The sequence below is a fragment of the Castanea sativa genome, chromosome 12 (genome assembly GCF_040712315.1).
Source record: "Castanea sativa cultivar Marrone di Chiusa Pesio chromosome 12, ASM4071231v1".
Taxonomy (NCBI): Eukaryota; Viridiplantae; Streptophyta; class Magnoliopsida; order Fagales; family Fagaceae; genus Castanea; species Castanea sativa.
In genome coordinates this window covers 44,653,551-44,673,376 of record NC_134024.1, presented here as the reverse complement: position 1 = coordinate 44,673,376, position 19,826 = coordinate 44,653,551, and the positions used below count along the sequence as shown (strand labels likewise).

The window sequence follows — 19,826 nt, the reverse complement described above, 5'->3', positions numbered from 1 at the left end:
TTATGGGTTGTGCTCATGGGCACCTTATGGTGCCCATTAACGACAGCTTTTTACATGTCTTTTTTTTTTTATACTTTTTATAGCTTTTTGTCATTTTTGATCATTTTTTAGCAATTTTTTTTAATAACATTTTGTCTTTTTTATTATTAACACAACCTATTAAGAAAAATGTTAACAAGCACCACAAGGTGCTTGTTAACATTTCCCATATATTATTATGTTTGAGCTTCACTACATCTCTCAAACAAAATGTTCACTCCTCTTTCTCACAATCATTCTTTCTTACACTCACAAACATTTCGTACGAGAATAATTCTCTAATAGAAACTGAAGATGCCGAAAATCGTCAGTAAGCCACACGGTCCTCACGTGTCTTTGACTAGAACCTGCACAACACAAAAGCTGAAGACCTTAAGAGGTGTACCGGTGTGGTACCGGCCAAATACCCTCCGACAGTCAAGTTAGAGAAATCTCTTATTCACAACTCTAGAATACCAGAGCTGTGATGAATCATGCGTACCTTATTTTGTGAGGGTTTTGGGGTATTTATAGTAGTGTAGGGCCGAAATTCATGCATTGGTCAAGAAGTTCTTTCCTTCTAGGAGAGTAACTCGTGGATTTTGTGTATCTCTTAGAGTTCTTTTTCTTATAGGAATCTTCTTAATTAGGGTTAGATGTGTAGCGCAAGAACTCTCCTTATACACGTATGTGTGGAGATCAAGTAAGGCTATGGATGGAAGTTTAATTGACCTCTTCAGCTTATTCTCATCAGCCTAGAACATCGTCCATTTTCAGGGTCGTCAGCTTATAATTAAAGTCATCTCCTCTATTATGAAGCTGTAGACTTTGAGATGCAGTCCCTCGCGGCAAGCAAGCCCAACGGAATCATTGGGCTCGACGTCAGACTCATCGAAGATTCATGTATCCCATTCAGCTTACTACCTTCAGCTTGATGTCTTCAGCTTATCCTTCAACTTACTATTGTAAGCTTACTATGCCCAAGATGCAGCTGTCAAGTATGAGGTGAAGCTGTAGACTTTGCAAGAAGGTAGTTTCATAGGAGTGAAGCTGACGACCTTATTATATCCGTTGCTCTTTGTTTCGTCACGGGCTAATTACAAAATTATCCTTATCAGAAACTATACTGTTGAAATATGATGCAGTACCTCAACTGTGAGACTGATGTTTGTATTCTTTGTTTGCTTGTATATACCCCCCTCCCAATCAACATGAGTTTCAGACAAATTCTGTAAAAGAGGACTTCACGTGAACTAGCCCAAAAAGTTGTACCACAAACCTTCTGCACCGTACCAACTACAATATAACATGTTTAGTCCTGTCCATAAATGTTTTTAAAATCTTAGGCATTTTGGGATAAACCACACACGCAAGAAAGGTATAGAATCAAATGCATAGCCAAAAAACAAAGGTAAGAACATGTTTAACTTTTCCATGCAGTCATTCCCCACATCACAAATTCTTCCAGAGTTAATACAAAAACTCATTCTGAGAGAGACACCCCAACTAGAAAGATTGTGTTAAACCAGGTAAAACAACATGGTAAGCAAATGCTTATTATGCTCTTGTTTACAAGATTATGTAAGTGCTATTAGAGGCAAAGTTACTAGTGAGTCAAGTGGAAAAACTAAATCTTCGACTACCATCATCAAGGGGGAAGTTGTTATCATCCGTCATGGGGAATCGGATCCTGAAAAATCAGTTTTCGTTCAGATCTGTAGTTGCACTGAGGACAAGCCAGGTAAGTTCATTTTAATCATTAGGCTATATGTTATCTCAAAATGACTGCATTTGTTTCTTTTAGAAATCAATGGAAAACAATGCCTTCTTTTTTGTATCATAAAAGAGTCCTCTCAATTTGTTTTTAGGATGGAGACAATCTATTTTATGGTAATGATTTAGTTTCTTTTTTTTGGAATTTAAGAGTTTCTATGGTGACATGTAATTTAAAATAAGTTATTTATCATTGTTATTTTGGCATAATAGAATTTTAAATGATGAAGCACCATCCTTAAATATGTGAATATTATCTCTTAACCACAAAATGAATCCTATTTATATTAAAATGGAGGGAAAGGATCTTAGGAACTTTTAATTTGGCCAAATATCAACTTACAGTGCTGTGATTTATTATGTCAAAAGGACCCCAAGAAATGTCTATGTTGCTGAGCAAACAAATCAACTTCTCCAAGGCAGATATCTTCTTTTTCCTTTTTAAAAATAAATTTCCATGATCTAGCTAGGCAAATATATTGCATTATTATATGTTTATGTGGATTAAAAATGTTTTAATTGAGAATTGAACATCAAAACGGGACCATAACTGATTTGGGATACGTTCCTTGACAACCAAGTATGTGTGTATTTGTTTGTTGAAAAAAAGAAGTTAAAGACTTTTTATTAGAGCAAGATAAGAAAAATAGAGAGGAAAGAAAAAATCTTAAGACTTGAAATACTTTCATAAGTATAAATACTTGTAAGATGTGAGAGATAAGGATCGGAGTTCAATTCATTTATTTTAAAACATCCAAATAAGATTACTTAATTTTCTTCTTTATTCCAATTCTTTCCATTACTTTAATACATTTCATTCTATTGTTTTCATTTTCATTTCTTTATAATTTACACATTTCATTTCATTCATTTATGAACTTTTTAGAAGAGAAAAAACCCATAATATCACTTTGATGACATGCCCTCCTATCCTAGTTTCTTCCTAAAAAATTCTATGAGAAACATGATTATGGTTTAAGGATGGGGAAGAGAACATGATTGATTTGGAATGGGTAAATGCATGGAAGATAAGGAAAATTGACCCTTTTTTTGTGGAATTAAAAAATATGTTTAGAGCCTCTTTGATCTCCTCACTATTCCCTCTAGTGTCTGGAGCTCTTCAAGGTAGTCACCCTCTATAGAATAAGAAAGAGGGACTAAAAAGAGAACTTAAATAGGAAATCGAGAAAATCACATCAAGTTCAATTATGAGTAATGAGAATGAATACTCGGGTGTCTAGTATTATACTCAGATTTTACAAGGCTAGCATAAAAAAGAACTTTGAAGATTGGTTCTTTATCCAACTAACGACATTTACAGCACCTTATAAACAAACTAACTATTCTTTGTTTCTTTTTTTAAGGAAAAACCAAGATTTTTCAGTGCTCATTACTATGATGAAAAAGATACATTTAGTTGCAATTGTTCTCTAAGAGCATCCACAGCAGTGGAGCTAAAAATTTAGCAATTTAGCTCCACTAAAAGTTACTTTATCTATTTTACCTACACACATGCTGCAGCAGTGGATCTATTTTAGCTTTCAATACAATAAAACAATATAAACATCACAATAAAATAATATATCTACCACAATAAAATAATACATCTCACTACAATAAAAACACTACAATAAAAAAGGTAATGTGAACACAAAATAAAAAATTAATTTTTTTTTTAGCTCTCATGAACAGTGCACATCTATCTATAGATGTGCACTGTAGCAATGAATTTAAAAAAATATAGATTTAAACCGTCAATGCTTCTTTTTGGTGTTTTGGTGGAGCTAAAATAGCTATATAGCTATTTAGCTCCACTGCTACAAGTGCTCTAAGAAACTTATTGCTATCTTCTAACAAGCTACCTATTCTTGGCTGGTATTTTTTTTTTTTTTCCCCCACTTCACAAGTGTATTGTGCACTGTTGGGCTAGTCTTGAGCTGGTTTGCAGCATTGGGCTAATTAAATTTTACTTACAAGTGAATTTTTGTCGTTAAAAAACAAATTTATTGAATACACACACAGCTTTACTCTTTCACATGACAGTTTAATTTTTTTTACTTCATATGGCATCCTACAGGATCTGGCAAAGGGAAGATGAGTGAACAGAGGAGCCTCAAAGGTGGAAAGAGCTACGATTTTAATGGCATGAAAGCCACAAAATACAGAATTAAGTTCCGGGTTGAGCTAGATTTTGGAATTCCAGGAGCTTTAGTCATTAAAAGCCAAAATAAGCAAAAATTCTTCCTTCTGTCTGCAACTCTCCAAACTTTGCATCAGATCCACTTCCACTGCAACTCTTGGATATACCCTTTCCAACTGACCAAAGCTGATCGAGTTTTTTTCTCAAACACAGTAAGTCATGGAACAAATTTAATTTAGGGGGAAAAAAAAATACAAAACCCCTCTATGGTTTCTCCGTAAAACACAAAACCCCATTGAAGTTCTGAATATAACATTCCTATTGGAGTTGTTGAGTATAACACAAAAACTGCATGTATTGGTTTATATGAAAAAGATGCAACACTAACTATGGACAAGTGTTTATCACATGAACCACTCACATTTTATTTTCACAGATGTTTTACCGGTTTACACAAAAAACAATACCACAGGTTAAGTTTTACATTAAAAACTTAGGGAGAATTGTGTTTTAAAGAGAAACCACGTGGGGTTTGTATAATTTTTACCTTTCATTTATCAGACTGCTTTATCATCTTAAGGTACTAATAAGTAATGGAAAAAAAAAATGATGTTGCTATTGTAGAGTCATCTTCCAAACCAAACACCAGGTGGTCTAAGACATTTGAGGCAGGAGGAACTTAAAAGCTTGAGGGGCAATAAAACTGGAGAGAGGAAGGAATGGGACCGAATCTACGACTATGACATTTACAATGATCTGGGCAATCCTGATAAAGGTCGAGAACATGTGAGACCTGTCTTGGGTGGGTCTAGATCACATCCATATCCTCGTCGAGGAAGAACAGGTCGTCCTCCTTGCAAAGCAGGTATACACTACTTCATAATTCTTCTCAGGGTTGGCAAAAGGCATTGAATTAACTAAAGTGAAGCATGAGAAATGCATGTTGCTTTTTAATTACCTCCCTTGTTAAACAATAGGATTTGAACTGCTACATAGTGCTATCATTTGTCATTAGGCCAAAACTACCCTGTCTATTGGAATGTTTAAGGTCACCAAGTCTGTATTCCAGGTATTCTAATTAGCATCAATGGAGAACTAATTTGTACATGAATATATTAGGCAAAAAAGGAGAAGAGGGTTCTTGAATTCAGGATGCACAATATTGTTGTGTCAACTCTAGGCAAGGTTTCAGATATTGATGCTCTATCTCTACCATGGGTCAAAATTTGACACCCAATGTCCTTTTTTTTCCCTTTCTCACAGTAATAAGATACTCCTCTAATGCAAAATTATGTTGCAATTTCTAAATGACTAATCTGTAGATCCTTTAACCGAGAGCCGGCCAGAAAAAATCAACTTAGACATATATGTTCCTCCGGATGAGCGGTTCAGCCCGAAGAAACTATCTGAGTTTATATCAAATTCAATCCAGGCTACTGTACATTTGCTTATCCCTGAAGCAAAATTACTGTTCAGAAAAGATTCTGGTAGTTTCCGTTCATTTGAAGAGACAAGTAGCTTTTTTTCCGGCAATAAAAACCAAGTGGTGGAGGGACAGGTTAAAGAGGTATTGAAGAGTATGGTACCAGAAAAGCTTTTCAATGAAGTAATTCATGCAAGCAATCAAAACCCAGTAAAATTTCCATTGCCTCAAATTATTGCAGGTGAATAACATAACTGTCACAATTTATAAGCTAGCACAATTACTAAACTTCATTTTTCATTAAATATTGTTTTCTATTTTCAGAAAACGAATTGGCATGGTTGGATGACGAAGAGTTTGGGCGACAAATGATTGCAGGAATTAATCCAGCAAAAATCCAGTGCTTGGAGGTACCTTCTACCCCCTCTAGGGACAAAGTTTGAGCAATTGTAAGCTCAGGTCATGGCCTAGGTCAGAACCACCAATGTCACACCCACACTTACCTGCCCTAAAAATATTAATAAGGAAGAAGGGATATCGTTACAATGGGAATGAATTGCATGCAAAAAACTAAGCTTGGAACTTAATTCTTTTCAAGATCATTTTAACAGTTAGAGAGCACAAAAGGAAGCAACCAGAAAATGGGAGCGAGTAGTGCAGCCAATAATTGAAACATAATAGAGGAAATCAGTTTGCACACAATAGAAAAGATAAATTGTGTCAAGACACATCAGAATAGTTAACATACATGGAGTGAACCTATATATGCAATTGAATACTTTACTAGGAAATTCATTGCATGAAAACGGTTCACGCAGGAAATTTTGAGAACAAATTTATCAATTAAAAATACTCTTATGAAACCATTTTCCTTAAAAATCTGATAATTTTTCTGTCAACTGAATTAATGAAATTTTGATCTATTGAGCTCTATTATAGAAAGAAAAAAATTAAAAAAAAAAATATATATATATATATATATATGGTCTAAGCCAAAATTTAATCCATTCTTAAACTTTTTACTTGCTAATATTAAGATTTCTGAGTCTGAAAATAAAAAGTTAAATTACTTCTAATAACCATTGTCAAAAAATATATATGCTAAATAAAAGTCTACTTTCCCTTGAGAATGTCCAAGAAACAGACCTAGATCGGCTGTAATACCTGGTGTATTGCATTTGATGCAATACATATGGATGGCTAAGGACTCCTCAGCCCGTTTGATTATGCAAAAAACAATAAAAAGTTACTTTATCTTTCTGGTCGGACAGCTGAAGAGAAAAGTTAATAAAAAAGGACTCCTCAGCTGTCCAAAGTATTTTACCGGGAGCAATACACTAGGTATTATAACTTAGTCTGAATCCCCACAAAACATTTATTAACTCTCCTTAATTGGGAATGAACACTTAAAAGGAGGTTAACTACACTTCCATACATTTTTTCCTCAAGAATGGTGCGTGAATTAAGGTGTGAACTACTAAGAATTCTTCTATTATGCCAATTCAGCCATCAAAGATCAAACTAAGATCTTTTCTCCCATCTCCAAAAAAAAAAAAAAAACCTCTATCAAATTTATGCTTGTTTTAGATTTATACAATTGTAACAATTTCTAGAGGCTAGAAGTATCTCAACCATACTCTTTGGCATTCTCACCACTCTTGGGTATTTTTTTTTTGATAATATGATAGTCACAAAGGGGGAGGGCGGATTTGAATCTTAGACGTCTCCATTGAAAACACTAAGCTATGCCAGTTGAGCTACGAGGCTCTTGGCTTTCAAAATTTGGTTAAATTGATTGATTTCATTCTTACCACTCTTGGGTATTGCATTATAAGTATGCCTGATTGTTTGAAATATTCTATATGACTTTTACATTGCAGGTGTTTCCACCAAAGTGCAAAAATGGAGTGAGTAGTTCAATAAAGGAATCAGACATAGAGAACAACCTCGATGGCCTGAGTCTTACTGAGGTACCAACATCACTTTGGCTCTCTTCTCCTAACCCCCCACCCCTGCATGGGACCAGTCTGCCTGTCAAATTAATGGATCAATGGATAAACACAACCTATTTATGTTATGGATGAGGCAGCTAGCTACTATTTCACAGAAAGCAATACAAATACCAAGGGTTCCATCCAATTTTCTTCAACATACTAATAGGAGACAATGTAACATGCCAAATTGCCAACCTTATAATTAGAGCAGATAGACTGCTTGGAGCATCTTTCCTTTGAAGCAAGGCTTAAAGCCTTCAAAGAATAGGTCTGATGTCTCAAAAGTCTACTGAGTTTATTTCAAAGTAAAATTATAGCAGATTAATAGAGAATAATTGTTGACTCAGAAAATTATATCAACTTTTCAAGTAAATTTTCAGGCATTGACTTTATTCTTTTCGACTTCCAATGTGTCACAGGCAATGAACGGATGGAAGATACTCATCCTGGATCATCATGACGACCTGATGCCATTTTTAAACAGAATAAACACAAAGGGTGTTTGTGCCTATGCATCTCGAACGCTACTGTTCCGAAGAAGTGATGACACACTAAAGCCAATAGCAATAGAACTTAGCATGCCTGGCTCCTCTTATGCCAGTGAAATTAATATGGTGCTTCTTCCAGCAAGTCATGGCAACGAAGCAGCATTGTGGCAACTTGCTAAAGCTCATGTTGTAGCTAATGACTCTGTTCATCATCAACTAATCAGCCATTGGTGAGTTGAACAATTCTGTTTACTCTGTAATCCAAATTTCAGAAAACTCATGATATATTTCCTACTTTTATGCTTGTCCATCCGCATAGTGTGCAGTGCTATTCACAGCTAATGGTTCATATATTTTTTTATCCTTCATTGTACGCTGGTGCCAAATATTTCTAATAAGATATTTATGACCATATAATAGTGAGTAGTTGCTATGTGATGCATTGTTTAGGTTACAAACCCATGCAGTAGTTGAACCCTTCATCATTGCCACTAGGAGGCAATTGAGTGTGATGCATCCAATCCACCGATTACTAGATCCTCATTTCAAAGACACCATGCACATAAATGCATTGGCTCGGAGTATCCTCATTAACTCTGGAGGAATCCTTGAGAAAATATTGCTGTCTGGTGATATCTCCATGGAGCTGTCTTCTGAAGTTTACAAGGAGTGGAGATTTGATCAGCAGGGCCTTCCCGAGGATCTAATCAAGAGGTATTTCATACAATTATATTGATTTTACATATGTGCAAGCTTAATTTGCAAGAAAATTTACAAGAACTGGGACATAGCACCCAAAAACTCTGTTTTTCTAGTACCTCCTAGGTTTGATATCTGTTTGCTGAATTTCTTTCTTGTTAACATTCTAGTGAGTCTAATTAAATATCTATGAGATCGAAGTTCAAAGTATTTTTTTTTTCAACCTATGAATGCCATGGGAAAAAGCTACAAGTATTTTGATACACAGTAACTTCTACACTATCATATTCTGATATCAGACCTTCATGGCAAAATTTCTCCAGAGGCATGGCCATAAAAGATTCAAATCCCACTGGAGTTCGGCTCCTCTTTGAGGACTATCCCTATGGAGCAGATGGACTTGAGATATGGACCGCCATCAAGACCTGGGTCACAGATTTTTGCTCAATCTTCTATAAAGATGATAATTCTGTCAAGTCTGACATTGAACTCCAAGCATGGTGGTCAGAAATAAAAAATACGGGTCATGGTGATAAGCGTAATGAGACATGGTGGTACAAAATGAAAGAATTTTCAGAACTAACAGAGGCTTTGACAACTCTCATATGGATTGCATCTGCCCTCCATGCTTCAGTGAACTTTGGGCAATATGCATATGCTGGTTACCCTCTGAACCGTCCCACACTATGTCGAAAGTTTATTCCAAAGGAAGGAACTATTGAATATGCCGAGTTCCTCGAGGATCCAGACAAATACTATTTTAAGATGTTGCCTGAAAGATTTGAGATGAGCCTTACTGTAGCATTAGTAGAGGTCCTCTCTCAGCACACATCAGATGAAGTGTACTTGGGTCAGAGGCCATCAGAGTGGACAGACAATGAGGAGGTTAAGCATAAATTTGACAAGTTCAATGCTGAACTTCAAAAGATAGAGAGAAAAATCATGGAGAGGAATAAAGATCCCAGGCTTAAGAACAGATACGGTCCTGTGAAGATTCCATACCAACTTTTGTATCCTGACACATCCAGTAATGGACCCAAAGAGGGTATAACGGGAAAGGGAATCCCTAACAGTATATCTATTTGAAATGTTTTGAGACATTATACCATATCGACTCAAAGAGCATTACCTTGCAAATGATCCTTTCTTATTTATTTTAATAAGTAGATTACCTTAATACCATGAACTTGCTTGGTAAAGCTAATATGTATTAGTTTACAATTTATTCGATCAATACCTCATGCTACAGGAGTGAAAGTTCCACTTCCTGCAAAAGAGTTGCCCCCAGCTCTACAGGTTTGTGTGTAATACACCGATTCTCTCCCTCTCTCTTTCTTTTTTTCTCTTCCAACTGAATCACAGTTTTTCATTTAATTAGTTTGTTAGCTGCACAGTCTCAATATTATTCCTAAAATCACTATAAAATCTACCTTTGGGTTAAATAAAAAATTATTTGTTTGGGGTGTGAGGGGGGAGCTTCTGTAACTTTTAATCATTTAGACCACACAAGAAGCACTCCACCGTAAGAAACCTGCAGATATGTTAATAACTAAAGCTAAAATACAAAAGCAAGAAACAAGCATGCTTAACCGAAATATGATGACTGAGAGAAACACAGTAAACATGGGAACTGAGCATCAACCTGCAGGCAGATATGACTGTACATAACACATGAAATGTACTGCGCATCTGTGAAGGAGTGACTATACAACTGCCCCAGAAAATGAACCAGTATGCTGATGTACAAATTTTCCAATGTTTATCCTGATTGACACATTTTCTCAACAACATCGGCCTTGAACGACAAAGGGTGCATGATCAATTGTCCCAGGATTTCCCAACACCATATCAGCAACCATTTCAGCAGTCCCTAGAGCCTGGAAATTGGACAAAAATAATGAATGGTTCTTATGTTGCTTTCAAACATGATGGAACTCGCAATAAATTATGGCATCTGCTAAATAGAGTCTAACTTTTAACACACGATTAATCACTTTGGCAATACCCACCAACAATGTGGATAGACCTGCATGCATAGTAGGGCAATTTATTCCTCTGCAATTTTTTTGATTTCCTTTAAATTTTTAGCAGAATAAGAGAGTGAAAATTAACTACCCAGAGAGAGAGAGAGAGAGTGAATTTTACCATTGAAAGTCCTCCTCCTTCATGCCCAGTTGCAAGGAACACATTTGACAAGCCAGGCACCGAGCCAATCACTGGCTTTCCATCAAGCACTGAACAGGAATATCTTATATGTCATTTCAAATCCTCAAACTCAACTATGTTTATATATATAGTCTTGATTAATAAACTTGATTACTTAATGCTCATGATGACAAGCATTCCGTAACCTAAAAGAATTACAACAAAATTATGCACAAAATAGAAGCAATACTGTAAAATCTATAAATAAAAAAAAAAGTGTTACTAAGTGTAAGACCCTACACACAGGACCAATCAAACAGAATACGAAGAAGCAATGCTTCCAACTGATTCTTTGACCGACAGCATCTCCAAAACTCAACTATTTAAAATACATTTTTCTGTTTGACAAGGTTTTGAGGGATATTGGGACTCACTGTAAGGTCTTAACCCTATTCTCACTTTTCTGCTCTTACTGAAACATGAAAGGGGAAAATCTTGTAATTTTGGAAAAAAAACCTCCCCAGCCCACTTCCATATATGATTAGTGATTGACTCATCCACTTCAGAGCTGAACCCTACAAATTGTTGGCTGCTTCCTGTAAACACAGAAATTGGATCGATGATTAGTGGTGACATGCATGGATTTGTCCCAAATGATAATAATGATAAATTTAATTTAGAACCAACAATTCATATTGCAGACCCTTATATTTCTGAAGAGAGGTTTAAAGAGGGAAAGCAGGACTGCCATATTTGCAATTTGATACATCCATTTTAGGTCCACTAAATGCATATGGTAGCAACTTATCATAAAATCACCATCTGATTACACCAGGCTCAATTACCCTATGTTGTGTAAAAGAGTCAACCTTAAAGCTCACAACAAATGTGAAAGCCTTTGTCCAATACAAAAATAAAAAACATGAGAAAAAGATAACAAATATATAGGTTGATGATGCCGAAAATATCACCAGTGAGTTGCTAGCACTCCTCAAACTAAAGCAATACCTGCAAAAAGAAAATAAAAGACCCAAAAGAGAGCACCGGTGTGGTGCCGGCCAAAAACCCTCCGAAGGTCAAGTTAGAATTTTGTTTCTTTAACCCTAGAGTGCCAGAGTTAAGAATATTGTGCGTACCTTCATATCTAGGGTTTCTGGGGTATTTATATTGGGTAGAATTGCCTTTCTTTTAGGATACAACTTCCCCCTCAAGTTCCTTTCCATATAGGAATCTTTTCAAACGTGTGTCGCAAGAAGTCCAAGTATGCACGCTTGCGTGGGAATAAAGCAAAAGTTGATTTAAAGCATATCAGATGACACACAACCTGGAATCTTCAATTAATTCGTACATGACGGATTCTCAGTTAAATTTAACCGTCATAGTTGCGTCACCTACGGTGTCGATCCGTCTACATGCCCTCCGTCCCTTCGTGTTCTATGGGAATACCCGTCTCCTATTTTTATCCCCTTCAGTCCTTGGATCCGTCTTTGAAACCTGACGGATTCATGGAATGACTAAAAGCAATGTATTGAGAGGGGACGGTCTTAGTATACCATAACGGATGACACGTGGCCTGCATTTCTGACGAAGAACACGTGGTCCTTGTGGATTGGCTATTTCCCCAAAACGAGGCGTCGCTTCGTATCCCGCGCCCTTTGTTCTATAAAAAGCCAGACATTTCTCCCTTCATTTTTTCTTCTTATCAAAAATTTGTGAGCAGAGCGCAACCGTCACAGCTATCGTGCCTTCCTGTCGTTCAGCAAATCCGTCAGTCGTTCCTCGTCAGAAACCATCTCGATCCGGTATGTATTCCAAACCTTTCTCCGTCTTTCTTTTAATTTCATTGTTTCACATATATGCGCTTTCTTTAGATCCGTCGGTGTCTCAGGTTATACCGTCATAAATGTAGGTAATGTCTAGTGCGTCAAGTAACCAGTCGTTTGTCCGCGAGGAGGCGGGCTACGATGAAAAGTTTCCATCAGGTCCAAGAGATCCTGACACTTCAAGTGAAGAGAGGAATCCGTCCAGTACCTCTTCTTCCCTTGATGGTGGTCTGGAGACGGAGAGTTCAGAGTCGTCAAGTAGTAGCTTGAACGGTGTGGATCCCCCCCTCCAGTCAGTAATCGGCCCAGATGGCCTTAGAGAGTTCGTCATGCTACCTCTTTGGACGGTAAATGATTTTAGGTCATCTATGACTGAATCTCAACTCAACACACTTAGGACCAAGTGCCAAATACCAGACAACATCCATCTACATCTTCCCGAAAAATCCTAAAAATGTTACCATAGGGGGGTAGACGGTGTTGGGATCTACGAGCAAGCTTTAAAGGCGGGGCTCAGATTTCCATTAAGTTCTCTTCACCGTCACCTTCTTCAGTACCTTGGCCTGTCCATCACCCAAATCTCCCCAAACGCCTGGAGGGTGTTCATTGGGGTTGAAGTTTTGTATGGGGCAATGTCTGACGATGCCCGAAGGTTGACGGTGGAAGAATTCTTCCATTGCTATCATCCAACGGAGATTGTCAAGTCCAAGGGGATGTATAGTTTTGCGGCTAGAAGCCCATTATTGAGGCTCGTCAGTGATACTCCAAACTCAAACAAAGACTGGAAGAGTCGTTATTTCTTTTTGGAAGGGGACGAATGGATGTGTCGTCCAGGAGATATAACTTACATGCCCGTCGACACAACATGGGGCATAATGCCTCCGTCGGGTATGTATCCCTTTTGTTTCCGTCCAGTCAGTCTTCGGAGTTGATTTATTTTTTTAAGGTCTAACCGTTTTTTGCTGCAGCTCGGGACCGTCCACAAGTTAACTTGGAGCAGTGGAGTTTTCTGGAGAAAATTTTTAACAAGACAAAACTGCAAGAGAGGACTTGGGCTCAACTCGTCACACTTGATACTCTACACTGGTATTGTGACGGACCCGAACCTTTATCCGCTGCCCGTCGATACGATAACAGAATTCGAAAACGTAAGTTCGTCGAAACTCTACCCGTCTTTCTTCTCTTTTTTTTTTTTTTACCTTACCTTTCCGTTCACATCCGTCTTTGATTTGCAGAGATGGACGCCGCCAAGAGGAGAGCCTTCATTAAACAACAGGCAGCGAAGAAAAAGCAAGAGGGGGGTCAAACAAAGGGGACAGTCCCACCTGTACCGTCAAAACGAACTCAACATGAAAAAATGGACCGTCCTCCAAAGAAGCAAAAGACCACCACTGAACCCGTCGTGGCCTTGGAGGCAGAGAAAACGCCCGTCAAGCATGGAAAGGGCAAAGGCTTGATGAAGGGTCCAGTACCCTCCGGGGAGAAACCACCCGTTCTCTTCCGGGAGGATTCAAGCTATGCCCTCGAGAAGCTATCGTCTATCCTGACAGCTGACGACTACGCAGACCTTGGCAACCATTCAACAGAGGCGATGGGTGAGACTGGCCTTTTCACCCTTGCACAGGTAATTTTGAATCCGTCTACTAGTGTTGCTAAGTTCCTTCACACCCGTCATTATCATGACGTTGTATTTCGCTTCCAGGCCATGGTGATGATGAAAGGGCTCTTTGGCCGTTGTCTCAATCACGAGACAACCATGGACCGTCTGAGAAAGAAAAACAAGACGATGGAGGATGAGCTTTACGAGCTGAAAACTTACAAGATCAATGTGGACAGAAAGGTCAAGTGCTCGGAGCAAGTCAGAAGTGAGGTGGAAAAGGAGAATGGGCATTTGCGCGAGATTTTGAAGGACAAGGAGAAGCAGTTGACGGAGACAATGTCCAAACTCGACAACGCAAAAGAGATAGCTGTCCAGGAATATCGCGATTCTGAACTCCTTCTGACGGAGCTTAGGAGCTCCTTTGCTGACGGATTCGATGACGCCATCCGTCAGGTGAAGTCATTGTATCCTGATCTGGACGTATCCCACATATCCATTGAAGCTCAAGGGCAAACACTTGCACAGTCCGTCCGCTCAGAAAGTACAGACGAAGTGTTTGCCGTCACTGCTCCAGCTGACGAAGGTGAAGCTCTTTCTCCTAGTCAGCCAAACGACGGTCCATTGGTCGGGAACTCTTCTCCAAAGAATGAGTAGGATACTTTTCTTTTTTGTAAAAAAAAATTCTTACCGTTGTAAGAGAACTTTGTTGAACCATCGTTTGTAATTATTAAATTTAACTTATCAAATCTTTTATTGCATGTTGCTTATTATCCGTCGTATATTGTATGCTCGTTTATCTCATTCAGATAACCCGTCTACAAAGAAAATTTTAGGCATCCGTCCTTTATTCGGACTTGGACTTTCAAATGTATTTTTAAGACCCGTCCACTTAGTGAACTAGATTTTTCATCCCTTTGGGGTGATTCGTCCATTTTATGGACTTGAAGGTTTCCATCCCTTTGGGACAATCCGTCCACTTTGTGGACTTGTAGGTTTTCATCCCTTTAGGACAATCCGTCCACTTTGTGGACTTGTAGGTTTTCATCCTTTGGATGATCCGCCCACCTTGTGGACTTGTAGGTTTTCATCCTTTGGATGATCCGTCCACTTTGTGGACTTGTAGGTTTTCATCCTTTGGATGATTCGTCCACCTTGTGGACTTGTAGGTTTTCATCCCTTTGGGGACAATCCGTCCACTTTGTGGACTTGTAGGTTTTCATCCCTTTGGGGACAATCTGTCCACTTTGTGGACTTGTAGGTTTTCATCCTTTGGATGATCCGTCCACTTTGTGGACTTGTAGGTTTTCATCCTTTGGATGATCCGTCCATTTTGTGGACTTATAGATTTTCCAACAGCATGCATTTCGTCTAAATAAAAATTCCTCTCATAAGTTCAACAAACCAAATTGTCAATGGAAAAGAAAACTTGAGTTTTAAAAAGTAAAAACCATGACTGTCTAAAATTAAACTAAAAATAAGGCGATAGGCATCCGTCTGATGACTTCTGTACTACTGGTAGTACTTCTTCAGGTGCTCTGCATTCCATGGGTGGCTCAACTTCCTTCCGTCTAATGTCTCCAAGTAGTATGTTCCTTTCCTGCGCCATGAGATGATTCTGTATGGGCCTTCCCAGTTAGGACCCAGCTTTCCTAATGATGCATCTTTCGTAGCGCCAAGCACTTTTCGTAACACTAGATCTCCAACCTTGAAGTCTCGGTTCCGGACCTTGGAGTTGTAGTGTTTTGCCATCATGTTTTGGTACCGTGCCGACTGGCCGGGCTGCTCGCCCTAACTTCATCTACAAGGTCAAGCTCAGACGTAATGCTTCAATATTCTTACTCTCGTCATAGCCTTCCACGCGGTAGCTCGTCAATCCCACTTCTCGCTCGCAGGCCTCTGCACCAAACGCCAATCGAAACGGTGTCTATCCTGTTGGCGTTCTTGCCGTTGTTCTGTACGCCCATAGCACACTTGGTAGTTCGTCTGGCCATATGCCCTTTGTCCCCTCGAGCCGGGTCTTGATAATCTTTAACAAGGACCGATTCGTGACTTCAACTTGTCCGTTGGCCTGTGGATGAGCGGGCGACGAGTAGTGATTCTTGATTCCCAGCTGAGAACAAAAGTCTCGGAATGCATCGTTGTTGAATTGCTTCCCATTGTCTGAAACGAGCACTCTCGGGATCCCGTATCGGCAAATAATACTTCTCCATACAAAGTTGCGAATGTTTTTCTCCGTGATAGTAGCAAGAGCTTCTGCTTCCACCCACTTGGTGAAGTAGTCGATACCAACCACCAAGAACTTCAGTTGTCTTGCCGCTATTGGAAATGGACCCATGATGTCTAACCCCCATTGTGCGAACGGCCATGGGGCCGTCATGGTTGTGAGTTCCTTCGTTGGCTGTCTAATAAGATTGCCAAACCGTTGACATTTATCACAGGCTCTAACGTACATGTGGGCATCCTTCTGCATTATCGGCCAATAGTACCCTGCTCGGAGTAGCTTGTGCACCAGAGACCTTGATCCGGAGTGGTTTCCACAAATTCCTTCATGAACTTCCCTCATCACGTAGTTTGCTTCGTCATGGCTAAGGCATCTCAAATATGGTCAGGAGAATCCTCTTTTGTAGAGGACGTCTTTTATCAATACGAATCGGGCAGCCCTAACCTTCAATTTCCTTGCGTCTTCCTTCCTGTCTGGCAGCTTGCCGTCCTTTAGGTACGCCACAATTGGAACCATCCAATCGTCTTTAGTGCTTAATTCCTGCACTCGAACGTTATCTAGCAGCGATGAATGTTGGACGAAGGACAATACCTGCTCTGGGACGATCATAGGTTCGGCCGAAGCAGCCTTTGCGAGTCGATCCGCCTCTTGATTCTCTTCTCTCGGGATCTGAGCTATCGTGAATTGGAGTTCACTCGTTCGACCCTTCACTTCTCCGAGGTACCTTCTCATTCGTTCACTCCTACAATCATAGCTCCCATTAACTTGGCTAGCTACGATTTGGGAATCGAAGTAGACCACTGCCTTCCTGGCCCCAGCCGCTATTGCAAGCTCCAATCCCACCATCAGGGCCTCATACTCCGCTTCGTTATTCGTAGTAGGAAACTCCAGACGGATCATGCATTTAATCTTATCTCCTTCCGGGGTGTGGAGTACAACTCCGACTCCTCCTGTTTGCTTATTGGAGGATCCGTCTATGTGAATTCTCCATGTGGGCGTCTCTTCTGCCCCCTGCTCCTCGGGTGTAGTGAATTCCACGATGAAGTCTGCCAATATTTGTCCTTTCACAGCTGTTCGTGGCTGGTATTGGATATCGTACTCACTCAGCTCGACAGCCCATAAAGCCATCCGTCCGGCAGTTTCAGGATTGTTCATTGCCCTCCGCAGGGCCGATCCGTCGTGACTATAGTATGTGCTTGAAAATAGGGCTTCGCTTTTCGAGCTGCCGAACAAGAGCGAAGGCAAGTTTCTCCATCCATGGGTATCTCTCCTCTCTGCGCTCTTAGCGCCGCTAACAAAGTACACGGGCTTTTGTATCTTCCCTTCCTCTCTGATGAGAGCTGCACTTACCGCTACTAATGAGATGGCAAGGTACAGGAACAATTCCTCCCCCGGCGTGGACGGACTAAGCAATGGCAGGGCAGAGAGATGCTTTTAACTCCTCAAATGCCCTTTGGCATTCGTCCGTCCACTCGAAAGATCTTCTTAGTGTTCTGAAGAAAGGTATACACTTGTCCGTTGCTCTCGATACGAACCTGTTTAGGGCTGCTATCTTCCCTGTCAAGCTTTGTACTTCCTTCACCGTCCTCGGAGGAGATAGCTCCATAATTGCTTTCACTTTCTCGGGGTTGACCTCAATGCCCCGCTAGGACACCATGAATCCTAGGAATTTTCCAGCGGTTACTCCAAATGCGCATTTGCTTGGATTCAGCTTCATTTTGTACTTTCGAAGAGTGTTGAAAGTCTCCTGGAGGTCCCTCAGATGATCCGACACCTTTACGCTTTTCACCAACATGTCATCTACGTAGACCTGGACGTTCCGGCCAATCTGGTGCGCGAACATTTTGTTCATTAATCGTTGGTATGTGGCTCCTGCATTCTTGAGCCCGAATGGCATCACCTTGTAGCAAAAAAGCCCTTGGCTCGTCACAAATGATGTTTTCTCTTGATCTGTTTTCTCCAACTTAATCTGATTATACCCCGAGAAGGCGTCCATGAAGCTCAACAACTCATGTCTTGCGGTGGAGTCCACTAAGGCGTCAATGCGTGGGAGCGGGTAACTGTCTTTAGGGCACGCTTTATTCAGATCCGTGAAGTCAACGCACATTCTCCACTTCCCATTTGACTTTTTGACCATTACCACATTTGTCAGCCAGTCTGAGTAGTACACCTCTCGTATGAAGTTCGCTTCTCGTAGCTTCCGCACTTCCTCTGCTGCGGCTCGATCCCGTTCGGGGGCAAACACGCGCTTCTTTTGTCGAACTGGAGGGAAGGAAGGTGATACGTTCAATTTATGAACTATGACTGCTGGATCTATTCCCGGCATGTCGTCATGGCTCCATGCAAACACGTCTTGGTTCTCTTTGAGGAATAGTAGGAGCGCATGTCGAACCGTTTGGTTGACCGAGGTCCCTATTCTGGTGGTCCGGTCGGGCTTCGAATCATCCAGTTGTACCTCTTCCAATTTCTCCACGGGTTCTGCTATTGCTCCCTGTTCTTCGATGTTCATTGCTTGTACATGGTCATCCATCTCCATCATGGCAACATAACATTCCCGCGCAGCCACCTGATTTCCGCGCAGTTCTCCAACTCCATATTCGGTGGGAAACTTGATCATCAAATGGTAGGTAGAAGTGACGGCCCTCCATGCATTAAGGGTGGGTCGCCCGATTATGGCGTTATACACCGAGGAGCAATCGACCACGATAAAGGAAACATCCTTGACTATTTGCTGCGGGTAGTCTCCTACTGTCACTGCCAATGTGACGGACCCTAAAGGATAGACCCGAGTTCCACCAAAGCCAATGAGGGGCGTGCATGTCGGAATCAGGCGCTCTTTGGCAATCCCCATCTGCTGGAACGCGGGGTAGTAAAGGATATCCGCCGAGCTCCCGTTATCCACTAAGACTCGGTGGATGTTGAAGTCTCCTACCTGTATACTAACAACAAGCGCGTCGTCATGGGGGTGGTGAAGGCGTCGGGCCTCTTCTTCAGAAAACTCGATACGGGAGTTGTTCTGTCCTGTTCTTTCTAGTGAAGGGCCCTTCGACTGGACACTTTGTACCGTCCGTAAATAGGTCTTTCTAGCCTTTTTGGACGATTCCGTTGAAGTACTGCCCCCTATTATCATCCGTATGTCTGCTACCGGTGGTCTAGGACGTTCATTTTCTCGTCTAGGATTCTGCTCCTGGGGTTGATCCGTTCTCTCCTTCCTTACGAACCTCTGCAACCTTCCTTGCCTTATAAGGGCTTCGATCTGTTGTTTCAGGTCATAACAGTCCGTCGTATCATAGCCGTGGTCACGATGAAAACGGCAGTACCTATCTCTTGGCCTCTTGTTCGGATCTCCCTTCAACTTGCCCGGGAACGTCAAGCTTCCTTCATCTTTGATTTGCATTAACACTTGGTCAATTGGGGCTGTGAGGGGGGTGAAACTTGTAAACCTCCCTGAAGGTGGTTTGGATCTCCGGTCTTCTTGTCGATCTCTGGTTCTTGCCATTTT

The 19,826-nt window shown here is 40.4% G+C and overlaps 1 protein-coding gene across 1 annotated transcript; it reads left to right on the top strand.

The window, feature by feature from the left end:
* The first annotated feature begins 1,464 nt into the window (after nucleotides 1-1,464).
* LOC142619036 (linoleate 9S-lipoxygenase 6-like) lies at nucleotides 1,465-9,712 on the top strand. Its single transcript, XM_075792109.1, has 9 exons — nucleotides 1,465-1,759; nucleotides 3,869-4,143; nucleotides 4,556-4,796; nucleotides 5,254-5,595; nucleotides 5,679-5,764; nucleotides 7,235-7,324; nucleotides 7,768-8,066; nucleotides 8,287-8,550; nucleotides 8,859-9,712. The coding sequence occupies exons 1-9, from the start codon at nucleotides 1,558-1,560 to the stop codon at nucleotides 9,619-9,621; spliced, it is 2,562 nt and encodes an 853-aa protein (XP_075648224.1). The 5' UTR covers nucleotides 1,465-1,557; the 3' UTR covers nucleotides 9,622-9,712.
* The last annotated feature ends 10,114 nt before the right edge of the window (nucleotides 9,713-19,826 follow it).

Bases quoted from the DNA above. Each gene is read 5' to 3' on its own strand.
- LOC142619036 (XM_075792109.1), top strand. From the start codon at position 1,558: ATGGTAAGCAAATGCTTATTATGCTCTTGTTTACAAGATTATGTAAGT. The intron at 5,596-5,678 runs GTGAATAACATA...TTCTATTTTCAG, and splicing joins ATTGCCTCAAATTATTGCAG to AAAACGAATTGGCATGGTTG. The intron at 7,325-7,767 runs GTACCAACATCA...AATGTGTCACAG, and splicing joins ATGGCCTGAGTCTTACTGAG to GCAATGAACGGATGGAAGAT.